Source organism: Debaryomyces fabryi (assembly GCF_001447935.2).
Source record: "Debaryomyces fabryi strain CBS 789 chromosome Unknown contig00043, whole genome shotgun sequence".
NCBI classification, from domain to species: domain Eukaryota; kingdom Fungi; phylum Ascomycota; class Pichiomycetes; order Serinales; family Debaryomycetaceae; genus Debaryomyces; species Debaryomyces fabryi.
In genome coordinates, this window is record NW_015385469.1 from 27,967 (window position 1) to 45,215 (window position 17,249).

The 17,249-nt window shown below is 34.3% G+C and overlaps 10 protein-coding genes across 10 annotated transcripts; 2 read left to right on the forward strand and 8 right to left on the reverse strand.

Moving 5' to 3' along the window:
• Window positions 1–907: 907 nt before the first annotated feature.
• Window positions 908–1,813, forward strand: PET9 (ADP/ATP carrier protein; the record flags this gene model as incomplete). The annotated part of the gene is made up of 1 exon (XM_015611285.1): window positions 908–1,813. One exon carries the CDS (start codon window positions 908–910, stop codon window positions 1,811–1,813), a length of 906 nt encoding a protein of 301 aa, XP_015467876.1.
• A 970-nt stretch (window positions 1,814–2,783) lies between these two features.
• Window positions 2,784–4,088, reverse strand: SPE2 (adenosylmethionine decarboxylase; the record flags this gene model as incomplete). The annotated part of the gene is made up of 1 exon (XM_015611286.1): window positions 2,784–4,088. The coding sequence occupies one exon, from the start codon at window positions 4,086–4,088 to the stop codon at window positions 2,784–2,786; it is 1,305 nt and encodes a 434-aa protein (XP_015467877.1).
• A 905-nt stretch (window positions 4,089–4,993) lies between these two features.
• VPS1 (dynamin-like GTPase) lies at window positions 4,994–7,063 on the reverse strand (the record flags this gene model as incomplete). Its single annotated transcript, XM_015611287.1, has 1 exon — window positions 4,994–7,063. One exon carries the CDS (start codon window positions 7,061–7,063, stop codon window positions 4,994–4,996), a length of 2,070 nt encoding a protein of 689 aa, XP_015467878.1.
• A 155-nt stretch (window positions 7,064–7,218) lies between these two features.
• On the reverse strand, window positions 7,219–8,583 carry AC631_02458 (AGC family serine/threonine-protein kinase; the record flags this gene model as incomplete). Its single annotated transcript, XM_015611288.1, has 1 exon — window positions 7,219–8,583. The coding sequence occupies one exon, from the start codon at window positions 8,581–8,583 to the stop codon at window positions 7,219–7,221; it is 1,365 nt and encodes a 454-aa protein (XP_015467879.1).
• Window positions 8,584–8,740: 157 nt separating this feature from the next.
• On the reverse strand, window positions 8,741–9,280 carry AC631_02459 (ADP-ribose 1''-phosphate phosphatase; the record flags this gene model as incomplete). Its single annotated transcript, XM_015611289.1, has 1 exon — window positions 8,741–9,280. One exon carries the CDS (start codon window positions 9,278–9,280, stop codon window positions 8,741–8,743), a length of 540 nt encoding a protein of 179 aa, XP_015467880.1.
• Window positions 9,281–9,473: 193 nt separating this feature from the next.
• Window positions 9,474–10,622, reverse strand: AC631_02460 (uncharacterized protein; the record flags this gene model as incomplete). Its single annotated transcript, XM_015611290.1, has 1 exon — window positions 9,474–10,622. One exon carries the CDS (start codon window positions 10,620–10,622, stop codon window positions 9,474–9,476), a length of 1,149 nt encoding a protein of 382 aa, XP_015467881.1.
• A 102-nt stretch (window positions 10,623–10,724) lies between these two features.
• On the reverse strand, window positions 10,725–11,987 carry PUS4 (pseudouridine synthase; the record flags this gene model as incomplete). Its single annotated transcript, XM_015611291.1, has 1 exon — window positions 10,725–11,987. The coding sequence occupies one exon, from the start codon at window positions 11,985–11,987 to the stop codon at window positions 10,725–10,727; it is 1,263 nt and encodes a 420-aa protein (XP_015467882.1).
• A 271-nt stretch (window positions 11,988–12,258) lies between these two features.
• Window positions 12,259–12,981, reverse strand: AC631_02462 (uncharacterized protein; the record flags this gene model as incomplete). Its single annotated transcript, XM_015611292.1, has 1 exon — window positions 12,259–12,981. One exon carries the CDS (start codon window positions 12,979–12,981, stop codon window positions 12,259–12,261), a length of 723 nt encoding a protein of 240 aa, XP_015467883.1.
• Window positions 12,982–13,828: 847 nt separating this feature from the next.
• AC631_02463 (uncharacterized protein) lies at window positions 13,829–16,036 on the forward strand (the record flags this gene model as incomplete). The annotated part of the gene is made up of 1 exon (XM_015611293.1): window positions 13,829–16,036. One exon carries the CDS (start codon window positions 13,829–13,831, stop codon window positions 16,034–16,036), a length of 2,208 nt encoding a protein of 735 aa, XP_015467884.1.
• A 128-nt stretch (window positions 16,037–16,164) lies between these two features.
• Window positions 16,165–16,971, reverse strand: CYC3 (holocytochrome c synthase; the record flags this gene model as incomplete). Its single annotated transcript, XM_015611294.1, has 1 exon — window positions 16,165–16,971. One exon carries the CDS (start codon window positions 16,969–16,971, stop codon window positions 16,165–16,167), a length of 807 nt encoding a protein of 268 aa, XP_015467885.1.
• Between the last annotated feature and the right edge of the window lie 278 nt (window positions 16,972–17,249).

A 17,249-nucleotide genomic window follows, 5' to 3' on the forward strand; every position in this document is an offset into this window, starting at 1 on the left:
AAAGCATAAACACGTATGTAAATTAAATATTAAAATAGACAAGTAAAATATTACCCTTTGGCACTGTAGGGATGATCAGCGACCGATTCACTTATCCATATTTAATCACCCACAATCAAACGATTCACCCCTTTCTATCACATTGAACCGATCGGGCAATAACCTTGATCGCCATCTAGAGATCTTTGACCTTCGCCTATGAGTTGATCCGATGCACACAGATTGCAAAACGGCATGCAAAAAGAAATGCCGGTTCCAAAAAAGAAACGGCCTATCATGTGAAAATCTACAATTGTACCTTACTTGCCTTCTACACCCAATCGATACATTTGTTCCGTGTCAGTATTAGGATCTACATACCCATGAACATCCATACCTCGCTACTAAGACGTACACATCTCTTTTAGACTCTTATCACCACCTTGAATGCCTCTGGGGCGGTCCGTCCACCTCGATTTGCCAGGAAAACCGTGTTTGTGTAACTCACTCCACTACGAACCCTACGACTTGATTTCAACCCCAGACTCCACCATCTATAAGTAACCTTACCAATGGTCGAGTCTCTGACTGTCCCGATCCCCATGTATCCATAGTAGCTCATTCAAAAGGCTACAACAAGTGTTCCCTATCTTCTAGAAAGACTTCGTCTCCCGGAACCACATAGGTTACCCTGACAATAAGGAAAAACGTGAATCGGCCAATCACAATAGTGTTTTCGGATGTTTGTGTAATTTGAGCCCGATAAAATCCGTTTCTGTTTTTCATCAAAAAAAAATTTCATCCGGCTGAAAAATATATATAGAGATCTATTTCACTTGAAAATTTTTTTTATTAACTTTCTTCTTTTCTTTATACATTATTTATTTGTAACAAACTAATAAATTTTAGTTAAATATATTCATACACAATGGGTGATTCTACTTTCTTGATTGACTTTATGATGGGTGGTGTTTCCGCCGCCGTCTCTAAGACCGCCGCTGCTCCAATTGAAAGAGTTAAGTTATTAATCCAAAACCAAGATGAAATGATGAAGCAAGGTCGTTTATCTAGAAAATACGATGGTATTATCGAATGTTTCAAGAGAACTGCTGCTGAAGAAGGTATGACCTCTTTCTGGAGAGGTAACACCGCTAATGTTATCAGATACTTCCCAACCCAAGCATTGAACTTCGCTTTCAAGGACAAGTTCAAGGCTATGTTCGGTTTCAAGAAGGATGAAGGTTACTGGAAATGGTTCGCTGGTAACTTAGCTTCCGGTGGTTTAGCTGGTGCCACTTCTTTGTTTTTCGTCTACTCTTTAGATTACGCCAGAACTAGATTAGCTAACGATGCTAAGTCTTCTAAGGGTGACGGTCAAAGACAATTCAACGGTTTAATCGATGTTTACAAGAAGACTTTAGCTTCTGATGGTATTGCTGGTTTATACAGAGGTTTCGGTCCATCTGTTATCGGTATTGTTGTCTACAGAGGTTTATACTTCGGTTTGTACGATTCCTTGAAGCCAGTTGTTTTAGTCGGTCCATTAGAAGGTAACTTCTTAGCCTCTTTCTTATTAGGTTGGGTTGTCACCACCGGTGCCTCTACTGCTTCTTACCCATTAGATTCTATTAGAAGAAGAATGATGATGACCTCTGGTCAAGCCGTTAAGTACGACGGTGCTTTCGATGCTTTCAGAAAGGTTGTTGCCGCTGAAGGTGTCAAATCCTTATTCAAGGGTTGTGGTGCTAACATCTTAAGAGGTGTTGCCTCCGCCGGTGTTATTTCCTTATATGATCAATTACAATTGATCATGTTCGGTAAGAAATTTAAATAATCTAGTCGATACGCTATTACTGTATAATGTATGTATATATTTTTATTGATTAGTTTTTTTAATATATTAAATTGCTGAAAATTGTTTAATTAGTAGGATATACCTGCGTAGAAAGTAAATGCCTCGTGGTTCTTTACTTAATTTTCACAACTACTTGGGAATGAAGCAGATAAATTTACTTTATTGGAAAATTTTGGATCAGGTCTTTATTCTCCAGTTTGCCTATCTTTGTTAGAACTTTCGGAGGGTATGTGGTGAAGCGGATCTGTTATCAGCATCACATGTCTTTTATATTTGATTTTAACGTAACCATGGTCAAGAATAAGCCTAAATGTATTCAAATTATACACAGGAAGGAGGGTACTCTAAATAGGTAAAGTAAAGTATAACTTAATGAATCGTTTGCCGCGTTAAACATATATAACGAAAATCTAGTGCTTTTCTCTACTCTATTATTACTTCATGAATATTTTGATATTAATTTCACTCTTTAATCTTGACAAATACGTTAAGTATGCACATAGCATCAAGCTACAAGATATATATAATATTCAATTTCTTGTTTAATATATCTGTAAAAAAATTGATAACTTCTATTTTATAATTTTGTACATTTTTGTCGCAAAATTGCAAAACTAAAGGAATTCTCTAGATTTTTACATATTTTTGCAAATTTTAACAAAACAATCAATAGATTACAACAATAATTCTCAGGAAACAATAAGTACTTTTAAAATATTTAATATAAAACAAACAACTTATACAAAATTTAAAAAAGAATAAAAAAAGAACCAAATTATCACTATTTGGAACAATGTACCAATAATATAGATCTGTTCAATGCATTCGACCACCTAGAAATATAATTTTTAACGAGTATGCATAGACATCTATTGTGCTCAATAGATATTCAACAAACAAAAATATAAATATTGGTATCCCCCAATGTTCCAAAGAGAGAAAACTAATTCTAAGCTTTGTACTTAGCAAAATTCAAGTACAACAATTTATAGCCGAACTTCAAGTCATATAAAACTCTTTCTTGTTTTTCATAGCCATGTTCACTTAAATCATCAGCACAATTTGATAAATCATGGAAATTGAACTTATCATGGGAGTCTTCAGATTCCGTAATAAATGTGACAGAAAATTTTCCAGGTTGGAAGATGTCTAACACTTTATTCAATACATCAACTACGCTTTCATTACTATCCTTTGTGAAAGGGTAATTAGTTTCAAATGAAGCATACGACCAGCCAGATTCTGGTGTAATATGTAACGTGTAGTAATATCCACCATTATTCGAAGTGATAGAATTTGACGAATATCCACAGGGACTGAATGCAAATGCATCATGAATAAACTTGAATTTTTCTGATTTAGTTGCTGAAGACTCCTTCAGATATTCATCTGAATCTAATTCCATACTGTCAGATAAGGAAGGAGAAGGCAAATGATGGGATTTGAGCTTCCTATTAGACCCATCGAAGATGGAATCTAATTTACTCTTACACATGGTTTGCATTCCCATATCATGGCCGAGATCATGTTCCTCTTCTTCACTTGTCTCTTTAATTAAAGAGTCAGCGCCGGGCTTTCTATCTGCAATAAAATTTGCAGCCTTCTCGGGATTTAACTCAGTCATTAATATTTCAAAGGTTTGATCACGAGTATTACCATTAGAGTTTTCAGTAGAAGGCACAGAATCTCTGCCTCCCATATACAAATACCAATGATCATCACTAGTGAAGTCTCCTACTATGTATGACTTTCCGTTTTGGAAATATTTATTCAATAAGGTGACTTCTTGTTTCCAGTTTCTATGCACATGCTTTTGCTTATCTGGAAACATGAAGGATCTTCTTGAATAGAATATTTTGTGCACGTTATAATCATCAAAGTCCATGCCTTCAACATATTGATTAACGATTTCGAATAATTTTTCAAGACATGCTAATGTTGTAGTAGTTCCACATGTTTTCAAGATCAACTTATGAGGGAATACAAACAACGAAGATTCAGATAACAAGTATGCATCCATGAATTTTGAGGATTTCATGGATAATATTTTACAACTGACTAAATCTAAAACTTTAACCCATTTTTCTAAAGGAATGCTACGCAAACCCTCCGATTCTTTTGGGACATCGCTTTCAGAATTAAAGAACCAGATCTCTAATAGTTTTTCAGGACCTTCAAAGGCAAATGTTGAATCTAGGTTTGCAGATAACTCATGATCGACGTAGGTATCTTCAACGTAAGCTGGAGCAACCATCTAGTGTTTGTAGGCTATTTTTTTTAAAATTTTTCTTAACTTTAGTTTGATTGGATTTATTTTTGAATTACCTGTAAATCAAGTGATAATTCAAGAATTAAAAAAATTCGTAGGTGGATTGAAACTTACTCTTATTAATTAAAAGTGATGAATAATTAAGCAACGATTGAAACGAAGAGAGAAGTAGCAAGAAACGTTTCAACTATAGTTAATTAGTATTGAAAATTCACCGGTGGAAGGGGGAGGTCAACAACCAAGTGAAAAATTTATGTCAACAAAATAAAATGGGAATGATGGAACTTAAATTAAAAATTAATTTATAAGATTTAAGTACGACTGTAGTGCTATTATAATAAGCAAGGAAATATTATTTATTGGTGTTATCCAGGTTCAATTAATTTACTTTGGAGCAAAATACGTCGTGATTCTTTCTTAGGCATATAACTTTTCAAATAAATTTAATCGAAAGTTATGCACAATATGTTAATCTTTGTCGGATTACAATTTAATCAATCCAACTATATTTCAATTAAATGTACTGTGGAAATAAGATCAATTGGAAACTTTGGATCAGTTTTTTCAAACTTACTTGGGACGATAAGCGGTTTTTTTTTTGAGTATATTTTATTTAAATTATGAATGAAAATATCTTTAATAGTAAGCTCGGCAGGAGGAAGATGCTATAACTATTCGTTATCACAACAAGTTGATAATACAATTAGTGGTAACTGTTGCTGTATGACTTTATAGTGGAAAATTTTCAGTCTCATGACGCAAAAATTAAATTAAAATGTAGCATTATTTTTGTGTAACTACATACGTGGGGATTTTTACACTTATAACATTAGACAAAACTATATATATATTTAAATAGAAATAAATTCTAAATTATTAAATCAGCTTATTTAAACACTTGAAACAATTTCACTAGCATTTTTCAACACATCCACCATCTTCAAACATTCCTTTCTCTTTTGAACTGTTAATTCATTTTCTTTAACTAAATCGCCTAAGTCAGGGGAATTATACAACTTCTCCAATAATTCTTTTTGAATTTCTTCCTTCGACCTTTCAATTAACTTTAACATTATTGCCTTTGGTACAACATCGGCAACTGTTCTCTTCACAATATTGAAGTAAGATGAAATCAATAACTTAATGACTTCAGTTTCCATGGTTTCTCTTTCAGTCATACTTCCTGTAGCTCTCAATACTGGTGGAGGTGCTTCCATAGATTGTAATCTTTTCTTATTCTTGGAAGAGAAAAAACCACCAAAGAATCCATTTGCGCCTTCTTCTTTTGGTTGCGGCAGCGCTTGGGCTTGCTGAGAAGGAGGTAACGGCTTGCCTGTTTTAGGATCAACAGCCACTTGAGGTTTTGGATGGAATTTTTCCTCAACTATAGCCATAGCCTGCGAACCCTTCAATAAATCAGGATGAGCGGTGTTAACATAAGTCTCTTCTGACATGATTATGTCGGTCACAAACTTATTGGTTGGGATCAACTCATCTCTTAACAACTGAATAAAGTGTTGAGATAATTGTTCCTTTAATGCTGGATAACGAGAGTATTGTGGTTGGGAAATAATTTGTGATAAAATACGCACCAATTCATCGAAAATTAAATTGATACAACGAATTGATGGGTCTTCCATTCTGTGAATTTGTTGTTTGACAAGAACTTCGAAAGCTTGGGTACCAACAAATAAGGATGGCGCAGAACCCGAAGTATTGTGCATGATGGTTCTAATATCAGCATCCTTAATTTGATCAAATGGATCCAATGCAGTAATACCATTCTTAAAAATTTCATGGAAAACAAAGGAGATACGAGCACCACCACTTAATTCTTGTGATGTCAATTCTCTTGCTTCACCATTTAAAATACCATTGTAATCTTTGGTAAAGTTGGTGATCATGTTAAGAGCGATTGATGTTGGGGATTCTGACATTTCTGGCCCTAACAAGCTCAATTCGTTTTGATACTTCTTTAAAGAATGTTCTATTCTCATTTTGATATCTGGCAAGGTACCCTTAATATGGTGCAATAAGATACCATTCAATTTCTTTGCCAAATATGGTGTACCACAGTAATGCGCCTTTGCCTTGTAGGATGGGTGATTTTCAAAGAATGATTTTTCATCTTGTAACGCATCTCTAATAGTTTTCTTCCCTTCTATATCCTTTTGACCTCTATTTATCACAGGAACATAACCAAATCTTAATGGAATAACTCTACCTGCTAAGATATCGATAACATCAGTACCTTGATCCATCAAATCAACTTTAGTTAAAACACCAATAGTTCTTGAACCTTCTGGGTCCACCTCTCTTGCCAATTTTAAACCATCAGAGTTAGCTAAATCAGTATTGGCAGCATTGACAGACAATATAATAGCATTAGGCTTAGATATGAACTTCATAAGCATTTCTCTAATTTGTCTTTCGATATCTTTAGGTTGGTCGCCAACTGGAACCTTCGTTAAACCAGGCAAATCTACTAATGTCAAAGTCAAGACGTGGGGGGAGTAGATTCTCAAATTAATTGGAACCGCAGAGATACCCAAATTTTTACCAGTTTTGGCATCTGTTTCTCTAACAATCTCTTCCCTGATCTCTTCAAAATTATAGAACTTCTTGTTTGGCAAGTGTAAAAATTCACCCCATTCATCCGCGTTGTTTTCAGACGACTCTCCTTTATCTGTAGTCGTATGAATCTCCAATAAATCCTTTGATGGTTTTGGCGAAGATCTTTTATTGATTAACTGTAAAACCAAAGGCCTTCTAGTAACAATACCTGTACCTCTAGGTAAGAAATCTCTTCCAACAATATTTTCTAATACAGACGACTTACCACTAGATTGTGAACCAACAACTGTTATTTGAGGTAAGTCAACTGGAGAAGAAGATCCTCCACCTAATGGAGCTAAGGCATCTTGAAGCTTATTAATGGTAGCAATTAAAGTCTCATCCATTGCAGTATCTAATATTATTTTACTTCTATATTTTGTATATACGTGTTTGCCTTCTTAAGGCTAAGTTGATCTTTCATTATCTCGAGGTGTTCATAAGATTTATGTACACACACGACCATATTTTGTGGTTGCACTATTTTATCCATTGACCTATACTAACAAAACCTATCTATGTAACTATTACTAGCAGTATAGCTGAAACCTTTAAATAAATCATTTCTATTGTAATTTGAATCTTGAGGTATGGTTATACCTTGGTCGCCGCTGAAGTCGCTGATGGCCATACTTGTAAACTCTTCAGAAAAGTTTTCAGCCAAGATGGGATCTGTAATTACAGGAATAATGGGAGGGTTACAGGAATCATCTTGAGCTTTTAATGACTTCCAGTTAAGTTTGCGGAAGAATCTGTGGTTTTCAAATAAGGGCCATTTTTCATCTACAGGAAATCTCTTGACAGGATTTTTGTTCAATAATTTGTTCAAAAGGTCCTTTGCATCCATTGAAAAGTAGAATGGCATCTTCAACTTGTTCTTGATGATCTTGTCTTGAATTAATTTATGTGAATTTCCGGTAAATGGTGGCTTGCCAGTCATCATATCATATATGACGCAACCCAACGACCACCAGTCTACCAGATAGTCATATTGATCTCCTTTTAAAATCTCTGGAGCCATGTATTCAGGTGTACCTATAATCGAGGTACAACTGTCTTGTGAATTTTCTCCGATGCTTTTGGAGAGGCCGAAGTCTGTTAATACTAAGTGGCCAGCACTATTTAATAAGCAGTTTTCTGGTTTTAAATCCCTGTAGACAATACCTAACTCATGCAAGTGCTTCAACCCAAGAGCCATCTGTGCTGCATAGAATGCAACGTCGTCTTCTTTGAACACATTTCCGAGAGAGTTGTTTGATGTTAAATGGTGAAATAGTTCACCTCCTGGAATGTATTCTAAAATGAGATAAAACTTATCCGAGTCTTGTAACGCGTAAAATAACTTCACGATATTCGGATGATGAGTTATATTAGTTAGAATAGTGCGTTCGGAAATTGTTCTTCTGACATGCTTTGTATGTGTGTCGACCTGCTCTTCATGTATATTAATGGTAGGCTTTCTTAATTGCTTCTGGGCAAATAGCTTATTGCTATGCTTATCCTGTACCAAGTGGACTTTTCCATATGCCCCTTTCCCCAACACCTTAATAGGTGTAAAATCGCTCAAGACTTTTTTACTACTTGACACATTTAATTCTGGATTTCCTTCATCTGAAAATTCATAATTTGCCGGAATTGTCAAATCTTGTGATGTTAACGAAGTAGCTGATTTAATGGATAACCTCCTATAAACCGACGACCTTCTTCTTGGTATGCTTCTTGGAAAAGACGATTCAGAATGTACCTTGAGTGTATTACCATCATAAGGCTTCGCATCTAACTCATCTGAGTCAAGTTCATCTTCTATTATGGTATCATTCAAATCCTTAGAGAGTTTCTCCTCGTCAAATGAAAACAAGCTAGACATATCACTCACGTACGTCTTATACCATCGATAATTCTACTCAAGTTCAATACTATTTGTCCGTATATTTGTTAAAAATCATATTTATACATATGCCCCAAACAAAATTTCAGACTCGGTGCGATGTTCCAAGAAAATTATTGCCTATTGAAGAAAACAATTAATCTACCACATATACATTGATATGGAGGTTGTCGAATTTACGTAATACTTCTTCTGTATTCTCCCAAGGGACAGCGAAAAGGCCAGCATTGATTTTTGGCATATTGACAACTAGTTCACCTTTTTCAGTAGATTCAATTTCTTTTTCCTTCTTAAGTAGTTCTAATTGAGTGCTCAAATCCTTCATTGATAAATCAGTATTGGCAGCTATATCACTGGGGGTTAACTTCTTCTTACCATAATAATCACTGGTAAAAAGACATGCTACATACACTGTTTTTTGTCCATTCTCATTTCCAGGATCACTAGAACTCGAAGGAATCAATAGGGTTGTTCCTAATAGCTTGGATGGGTCATCTGAATATTGGTTACAGTAATTTGCATATATTTTGAAGGCAGATGGGAATTTTCGATAAAAGACAGTAGCAATCCCTCCACCCCATGAACCACGACAATTACAAGCATGAGCAAAAATTGAAATTCCAGAACGACTAGAAGGAGTATGTGTGAATAGATCACCTTTGATGTATTTAATCATAGCGAAATCTAGATTACATTAAATATATATGAAAAAAGTTTGGATTAAATCTAACCCCATAATTATTAATCGCATCACATTTAGTTTGCGAATTTAAAGAGAGTCAACTATTTGAATAAATTATTAAATTATTAAATTATTACTTATTACTATAATTTGTGTATTTCGTAGTATGAAATAGTATTTACAAGATTTATAATGATATTGATATTCTTTCGCCGGTAGACAAATGCTGAACATTATTATATATGAATCCATTTTCTGATCCACAGCCAAATACGTTTTCCATGATGATCGAATCGTCCATGTTATCTAGTAAATATGAACGCTCTTCGTAAGAGCATTCAAAAGTAAGCTTATTTGATAATGATTCATTATTCATTTCAGCTGCAGTAGTAAATCTATCTTCTGGTGTTAACATGAAAAACTCAATTCTATCTCCCGAGTCTACTTTGGCTTCAGGGGATATAGCTAAAATATTGGCCTTAGTTCCCCACTCACCACCTCCTGCAATTACTTTAAAGCGTTGACCAACGTCCAGATCCTTCTTATATAATTTAACGAATACTTGGGTATCCTTAGAGCCAATACTCATCAAGCGATCATTTTGTTCCAAGAAGCCAGCAGCAGACTTCTTATTAATTAATTTAACCAAGTTACCTGTGCAGCTAGTTATTATTAAAGGTTCAGAATTTGAATCATATAATGGTGTCCATTTATCTTCTGATTCAATTTTGGGGGATTTCTTAAACAAATTAGATGGCAATGTCACATCTAAGTCACATAATGTTTGTCCTGAATTAGACTGTCCATTCAAATGGCTTGGTTGAAAATAAAATAGTGTCACTAAATTGCTATTCGAAAAAATTGTATTTGCAAGCTTTAAATCAACTTTGGAATCTGGGTGAATGTTGATTGAAAAATTGGAATCAATAGTTTTCCAGTTTTTACTGGCTTGAACTACATGTATCCCATCTCTTTCCCTTATCTGTGAGTTTTCGTCGTCTCTATCTTCTAATTTTACCGAATTATTGATTTTAATATATTCATCTAACCACATTTCGGAAACTCCATGACGCTGAGAATTGGGAACAACACAATCTATTCCAGCAGCTATAACTTGTATTCCATTACTCTGATATAAATGAATTGATTCTTCTATCAGTTGTGTAAGCAAAGATGGCGTAGATAACAAGAGTAATGATTTCGCTTCAAAATTGGTTGGTGGTGAAAGACGAAAATTGACTGGATTTATGGAGGTTTTAGTATAAATCTCTGATAATGGACGATAGAGGGAAAATTTCCTTATCGAAAACTTGAAATTTGAACAAATATATCCCATGATACATTTACACCTATAAATTGTAGAATCCGATAATTAGTATATGTCGTAAAATCTTCAATGCGCTTTGAAAAATTCCGTAGATTATAAAATCCTATATACTTATTTTTCTATTTCATCAATTGTTCTCTTCTTTGGAAGTTCGGTACTTTTCTCAGCTTTTGTTTCTGTAGTAGGCAATATTTCGGACTTTTCAGAAGAATCAACGTCTTCCTTGCTAACATCACCAAACTTTTCTATTACCTCCTTTTCACGATTAAGTAACGGAGCGATTTTATCAGAAAATTCGTCTAATTCTTTCTGAACGTCTATGTCATGATCACTATCTAAGACCCTCTTTAAAACTGGCCCCCAAATTCTTTCGTCCCTATTTTCAAAATCAGAGATTTTAAAGACATTTTTACCTAACTGCCATTCAGATTGTCTTACTCGTATCAATTCCACCATATATGCTGACGATTCTAATGCCCTACCGTAGTCACTTACTAAACTTCTGATGTATGTACCAGAAGAGACATCTGCAGTTAAATGAATTAGTGGTAATTTTTCAGGGAGAAAGCCATCAGACACAGGCTTAGGTTTACCAACTTCCTTCGGTAATCCTTCAGCTTCCGCCTTTGATAAGTATTGATCAGAAAAATATAAAGGAGAGTCATTCAAAGTTGGATTATTTGACAATTCGTGCTCTTTTGGATTTCCTTGTTCATCCAATTCACTTTGCAAAGTCGAAAAGCCGTGGTCGATTCGTAATGAGTCTTCATCATGCACTTTTATATCGAAAACCTTAACTTGTCTTACTTTTATGGGCATTGGTAACGGGATACCTTCTCTTGCATAATCATATAATGGCTTACCATTCATTTTCAATGCTGAAAATATAGGTGGAGTTTGCTTAAGATCACCAATAAATTTTGGCGCAGTTTCCTTTATCATTTCTTTAGTTATATGACTTACTTGATTTTTAGTAATAATTTCACCTTCTGCATCCCCAGTAGTGGTCGAAATTCCTAACAATGCTTTCGTCTCGTAAGTTTTATTACACTCACTAAGATAATATTGCAATTTCTTAGTTCCTAATCCAACCCCAACGACCAAAACACCACTTGCCATTGGATCTAATGTACCACCATGTCCAATTTTTACTTTTAAAGACTTTACTCTTTTGTTAATTCTTTCTTTGGACCATTTCTTATCGGTTCCTAAAGCTTGGGCTGCTTTATTTCTGGCTTCGATCAAATCGTTTTGAAAAATTTCTGATTTCGTGAAAATAGCCTGAATATCACCTATAAATTTTGATGATGTTATACCAGAAGGTTTTTCAATTGCAAATACACCATTCATACTTCTAGGTTTATACTTGAACATGTATTTATTGTATAGCTTCAAAGGAGAGTAAGTATATCTTTTATTTCATGGCCGTAATTAGTGCGCATATTAGAGATGAGGTAGTACATAAGATGCACATATTTATGTATTAGATTCTACTTTGAAATTATTATTTGATGCTTGCAAACTACAATTAGATTTATTAAGGTATTGAATAGAAATGGTTAATATTTATCTTTATTCGAGTTCATTGTGGTTTTAAAATTTGAATGTCAAGCTAAATTGTTAGTATATTGGTTTAGATTCGGGTTTAATAATTGATACATACTGATAGATACCCACTCTTTCTAGGTGAAAGAATCTTTAGTCCTGGTCTATTGGCGAAAGCGTTTGTATTGACTTCATTTTCAATATACTTTTCAAGCTCCTGTAACTTACGCTTGGAATAAGTATCCACAAGAAAATTATTGATTATTTTAGTGTAGAAGTTGGCACTAATAAGATCAAGTATGCTATCAAATAAATTCCATATATTGTAAGGATCGAAGGCTTCTTGTAGATATTGATTTATGTTGTGTATAATAGTATGAAACTCCTCTTCAGTCATATAGCCCGGTACTAAAGGTGTAACAGACGTTTCACCAAATGAGTTATTGTCATATATACCAGCGGGTTTGAAAGTTAATCCATGTTGATCATTAATGGCTGCTGGTTCTGTTCCAGGGATATATTCTGAAAACTGGGGGATTATATCAGATAATTTCGTTGTGCTGAAAATTCGTGGGATTCTAACTATTCTTGTATCACTATACGTAGCGGAATCGACTGGGACATGATTGTTAGGAAAATGATTCACAACAACGGACTTTGCCTTCGAAATATTGCGACACGAAGGATGAACTTGATAATCCTCTACTAAGAACTCATGATAATTAAAGAATAGCAATGGCTCTGTTCTGTCATTGTTTTCATTTTCACCATTATTTGTTACGTTATTCTCTTCAACCACATGTTTTGTACTGGTTTCTAGCATGAAATTCGGGACTTAAGGTAAACTTTATTTCTGTGAATAAGATAAAATATGAATTATTAGAATTAACGAGTATGTGATAACAAATGCATTAAAAAAAATGATTTCGCCCAGGATCGAACTGGGGACGTTCTGCGTGTTAAGCAGATGCCATAACCAACTAGACCACGAAACCATTTGTGAAATATAATTATTCCGCAAATTTTAACATAATAGATATGATAATTATGTCTCATACACGACTCACTAGTAGAATCGTTGCAGTTGATGCCTATAAAAAGTTTTTCTTAGTTCAAGTTCTTTTCCTAGAGTTTGTATTTAAATAATATTAAAACATAATTCAAAGATTCGTTTCTTCAAATACTGGTCATAATGTATTAAGAAGTAAGTATTATTAAGGAGATTGCTACTTATAGTGGCTAGAGATCAAATAATTACACACAATTCTTTATGATGATAACGAGTCCGAAGGACTCCATCTTAAACCCAGCTCAATTGATTAATCTGTTTCATGATAAGACTTTTTTAGATAACTGATTTAAAGAATGATGTAATTATTTGATTTTAGAAATTTAGCTCGTGAGAGATAATTGCCTTTTTATGCAGCCAACTAACAGCATTTAGTGATCCTTTGATATCAACGACAATAGGCCAGTGGAGATATATTAGCATATATACATTTAATACAAGAAGTTGTAACCAAATCAAATCGTTAAGCTGTAGATTAGTTTAGTGCCCAGTAGAAAATTTTTTCGCATACACAACCGCTTGAAAAATTCGAGGTCGGCCATTGAAATATTGTACTCTTTCAAATTACACTTTCACCTTGTGGAAACAATAGGTTAGAGATATGATTCCCTTAAGACAATTAGTGTATAAGAGCTTGCCTAGGACTAGTATTCTCAGGACTAGAGCTCAGGTTTTGGTAGGTAGTCGTTTCCAATCAACTGTTCAAACTCCAAATAATGAAGTGAAAGTTGTGAATGAAAAACAGCCTTTCCAAGGAAAAAGAAAGGCATCCAAGTTCAAACCTGTAAATAACAAATTAAGGGACATTAGTAGCCAAATTCGTGCATCTGTGAACTCATCCAGCAATGACTTAACAGAATCTATTGAAATTTTAGAGGAAGGATTGAGCTATTTGCGTGAAATTCAACAAGTGGAAGGTCTTAGTGATGAGACTATTTTCTCAATTTTCCAACCAATTTTAGCTTCTATTATAGATAAATCTTTGGATCCATCGTATAATAATACCGGTAGCAGATCAGTCAATGAAATTTTGGATATTTTCATTTCATATAATGTTGCCCATGCATATCATTTCAGTAGGGCCATGATTCATGAATTGAAAAGTGGCGAAGAAAGAAAAGTTATGTATGAGAATGTTTTACAATATTGGGTTAAGTTCATTGAATATTCAAAGACTTCTAATAATCCATATGTATTTAAGATGTACAGGGTTTTAAGAGAAAATAGCTTCCATCAGCATGACATCAAGAACCTTGCTTACTATGCATATGTTCAATCATGTTTATTGCAAGACCTTAAATATGATTTCAAAGATGCATTGAAATTATTACAAACTGAGGAATTACCAGAAATTTTTCAAATTAAGAGAACTATTATGTCATTAGGTTTAAATAAGTCATTAAGTAAAGACTTCCAATTATTCGAAAAGAAATTAGAAGCATTCAACCTTGAATCGTTGGATCCTAATGGATCTATTATTATTAATAAGATCAACAATGCTATTATTCATTCCGATACTAACTTACTCAATAAAGTATATGAACAAATGCAAGATGCCTCAATCAAAAACAATAAACCAATAAATGAAAATACTTTAATTAGATTAATGAATGGCTATTATGAATGTCAATCGCATTCCAAAGTCTTCCAGGTTTTCCAACAAATGATTCAGAACGGTATTGAAAAGCCAAGTATAGCTTCTTGGGACTTTGTCATAAGATCAATGGGCCATCCTAGCTATATTCGTGGTTTGACGAAAGAACAGAGAGACACAACTGTTACTAATATCGAGAGAACAGTCCAAACTATTGTTGGCAATGGTACAGAATTAACCCCTAAGACCTTGTCAATTATTGTAGGTTGTTTTGCAAACTTGAACAGATTTGACAAAGTCGACGAATATTTGAATAAATATAGTACTGAAGGTGAAGGTTCTTTGAAAGTCATTCATACTGCCAATAACAATATTTTGATTGGGCTCTTATTAAATAAGAAAATTGCTGAAGCTGAGCAAAAATTGAAAGAATTAATGGCCAATGGATCTAACTACGTTCCTTCAACAACCACAATGAATTCCTTCATTAACCATTACGCTAAGACTAAGAATTATAAAGCTGTTGATGGTATTTTGAAATTTATGAAACAATATAATATACCTGATGAGGTTGGTACCTATACCATTATAATTGACTTATATTTCAAATTACATCGTGAGAAAGGTTTTGCTCCAGATATTCAAGAATTATTATCCAGCTTTAAAAATGCAGGTGTTAATGGTCTTCAAATCAATGAGTATACTCTTGCTACTCTTATCGATGGGTTAGTCAAAGATGGTACTAATTTAGCAGCCGCAAGGGTATTGTACGATCATATTTCCAAGAAGAACAAGCTCTCACCGCAAACCATGACGTCAATGATGAAAGGTGAATTAGATTATGGGTTAATTGGTAATGCGGAGACAATTTTTGACAAATACATTAAAACAGTGAGAAATGACGCTAGAATTTGGAATTTAATGATCAAATCTTTATTAGCCAAGCATGACAATTTAGCTTTAGATTACTATTTGAGATTCAAGGAACAATCTAAGTTGAACTTGAAGGTCCAACCCAATTATTATACCTTTTATTTCTTACTTTCTCATTTCTTGAAGAAGGGTAAGACAGAACAGGTTCAGTTTTTGATAAATGAAATGTCAAATATGACTAGTAGCGAATTAGGGTATGAATTACCAAAGATTCTTCGCTCATTGACAGATAAGTATAAGATTCCATCAAATTTATTACACGAAATTAATAAGTCTAATTAATGCTAATTAGATACAACTTGTATATAGTTAAAGTTTATTTACAATTATTTATATTCTGAATTCGTACAAATACAAAGTCAATTGCATCCACGAATAATATAATGTGCTAGAAAGCCGTGATGTACTTATTACAAATCATCAAATTCACCCATTGCCCTTTTCCAGAGAGGTTGAGACCAATGAACGAATCTATCATATGCGTTAGTTGGGTTATCCAATGCGGGTCTTGTATCCAAGATAAATGCTGGCATTCCTGTTTCTTCGTCATCTGGAGCACCATAGTAGTCAATTACGTATCTGACTTGTTCCCAACCTTGACTTCGTCCCAAGGACCTCAACACAGTCCAGTCATGCCTGTCGAATGGAGGTTGGGTATTAAATGTATCTGGGAAAATCTTTCCCAACCAAAGATACATAGATGCTCTAGGGGATAAATCATGCGGTCTACCAGTGAATCTTAACAATCTTGGCTCTATTTTCGTTCTCTCAGTATATTTTTGTTCCCACTCTAAGATTTGCTGCCAAGCACCCTCATTCAAGAAGTTGTGAACACCCACCATGGACTCCACGGCATCTTCAGGAATACCCTGGCCTTTTCCTTTCTTCAACATCGCATTCAACATTTGTTGCGGCGATGGGTATTCCCAGAGTCCTTGGTCTTCCAGCTCACCTCGAGGAATGGAAGAAATGGTTCTTTCTGTCGATAATGATATCTTCTGACCTGGTGCACGTTCTGACGAAATGGCCATCGGCATATTATTAAGAGGGTTCAACACTTCATCGTTATCCTTGATAGGACATTCGCTTACTAAAGAAGAGTGTTTTATTGGACAAGCACTCTCCGAAGCTGAAGGCTCTTGTTTAAATGATTTATGATCAATAGGACATTTACTAACCTGATTTTGTACGTTTCTATCAGCCCAAAACCAACCCATAGTTAATATTCTTGTGATGTAAGGCTATACTTTTGTGTATATATGTAGTCATCTAAAAGAATTTAACTATCCGATTAAGAAAAAAAAACTACATCATAAATCACGTGAAAAATGCAAAAAAATTATTCTAGAAATTTTTTGTAACCACACCACCCATTTTCCTTTGCTTGGGATACCGTTGTCGTCCTGTGAAATAAGGATTTAATCCCAAATGCCGTTGATGTCAGTGCATCGTCAACTGCCTTGACAACAATTAGGCTGTCATATTCATACTTTAG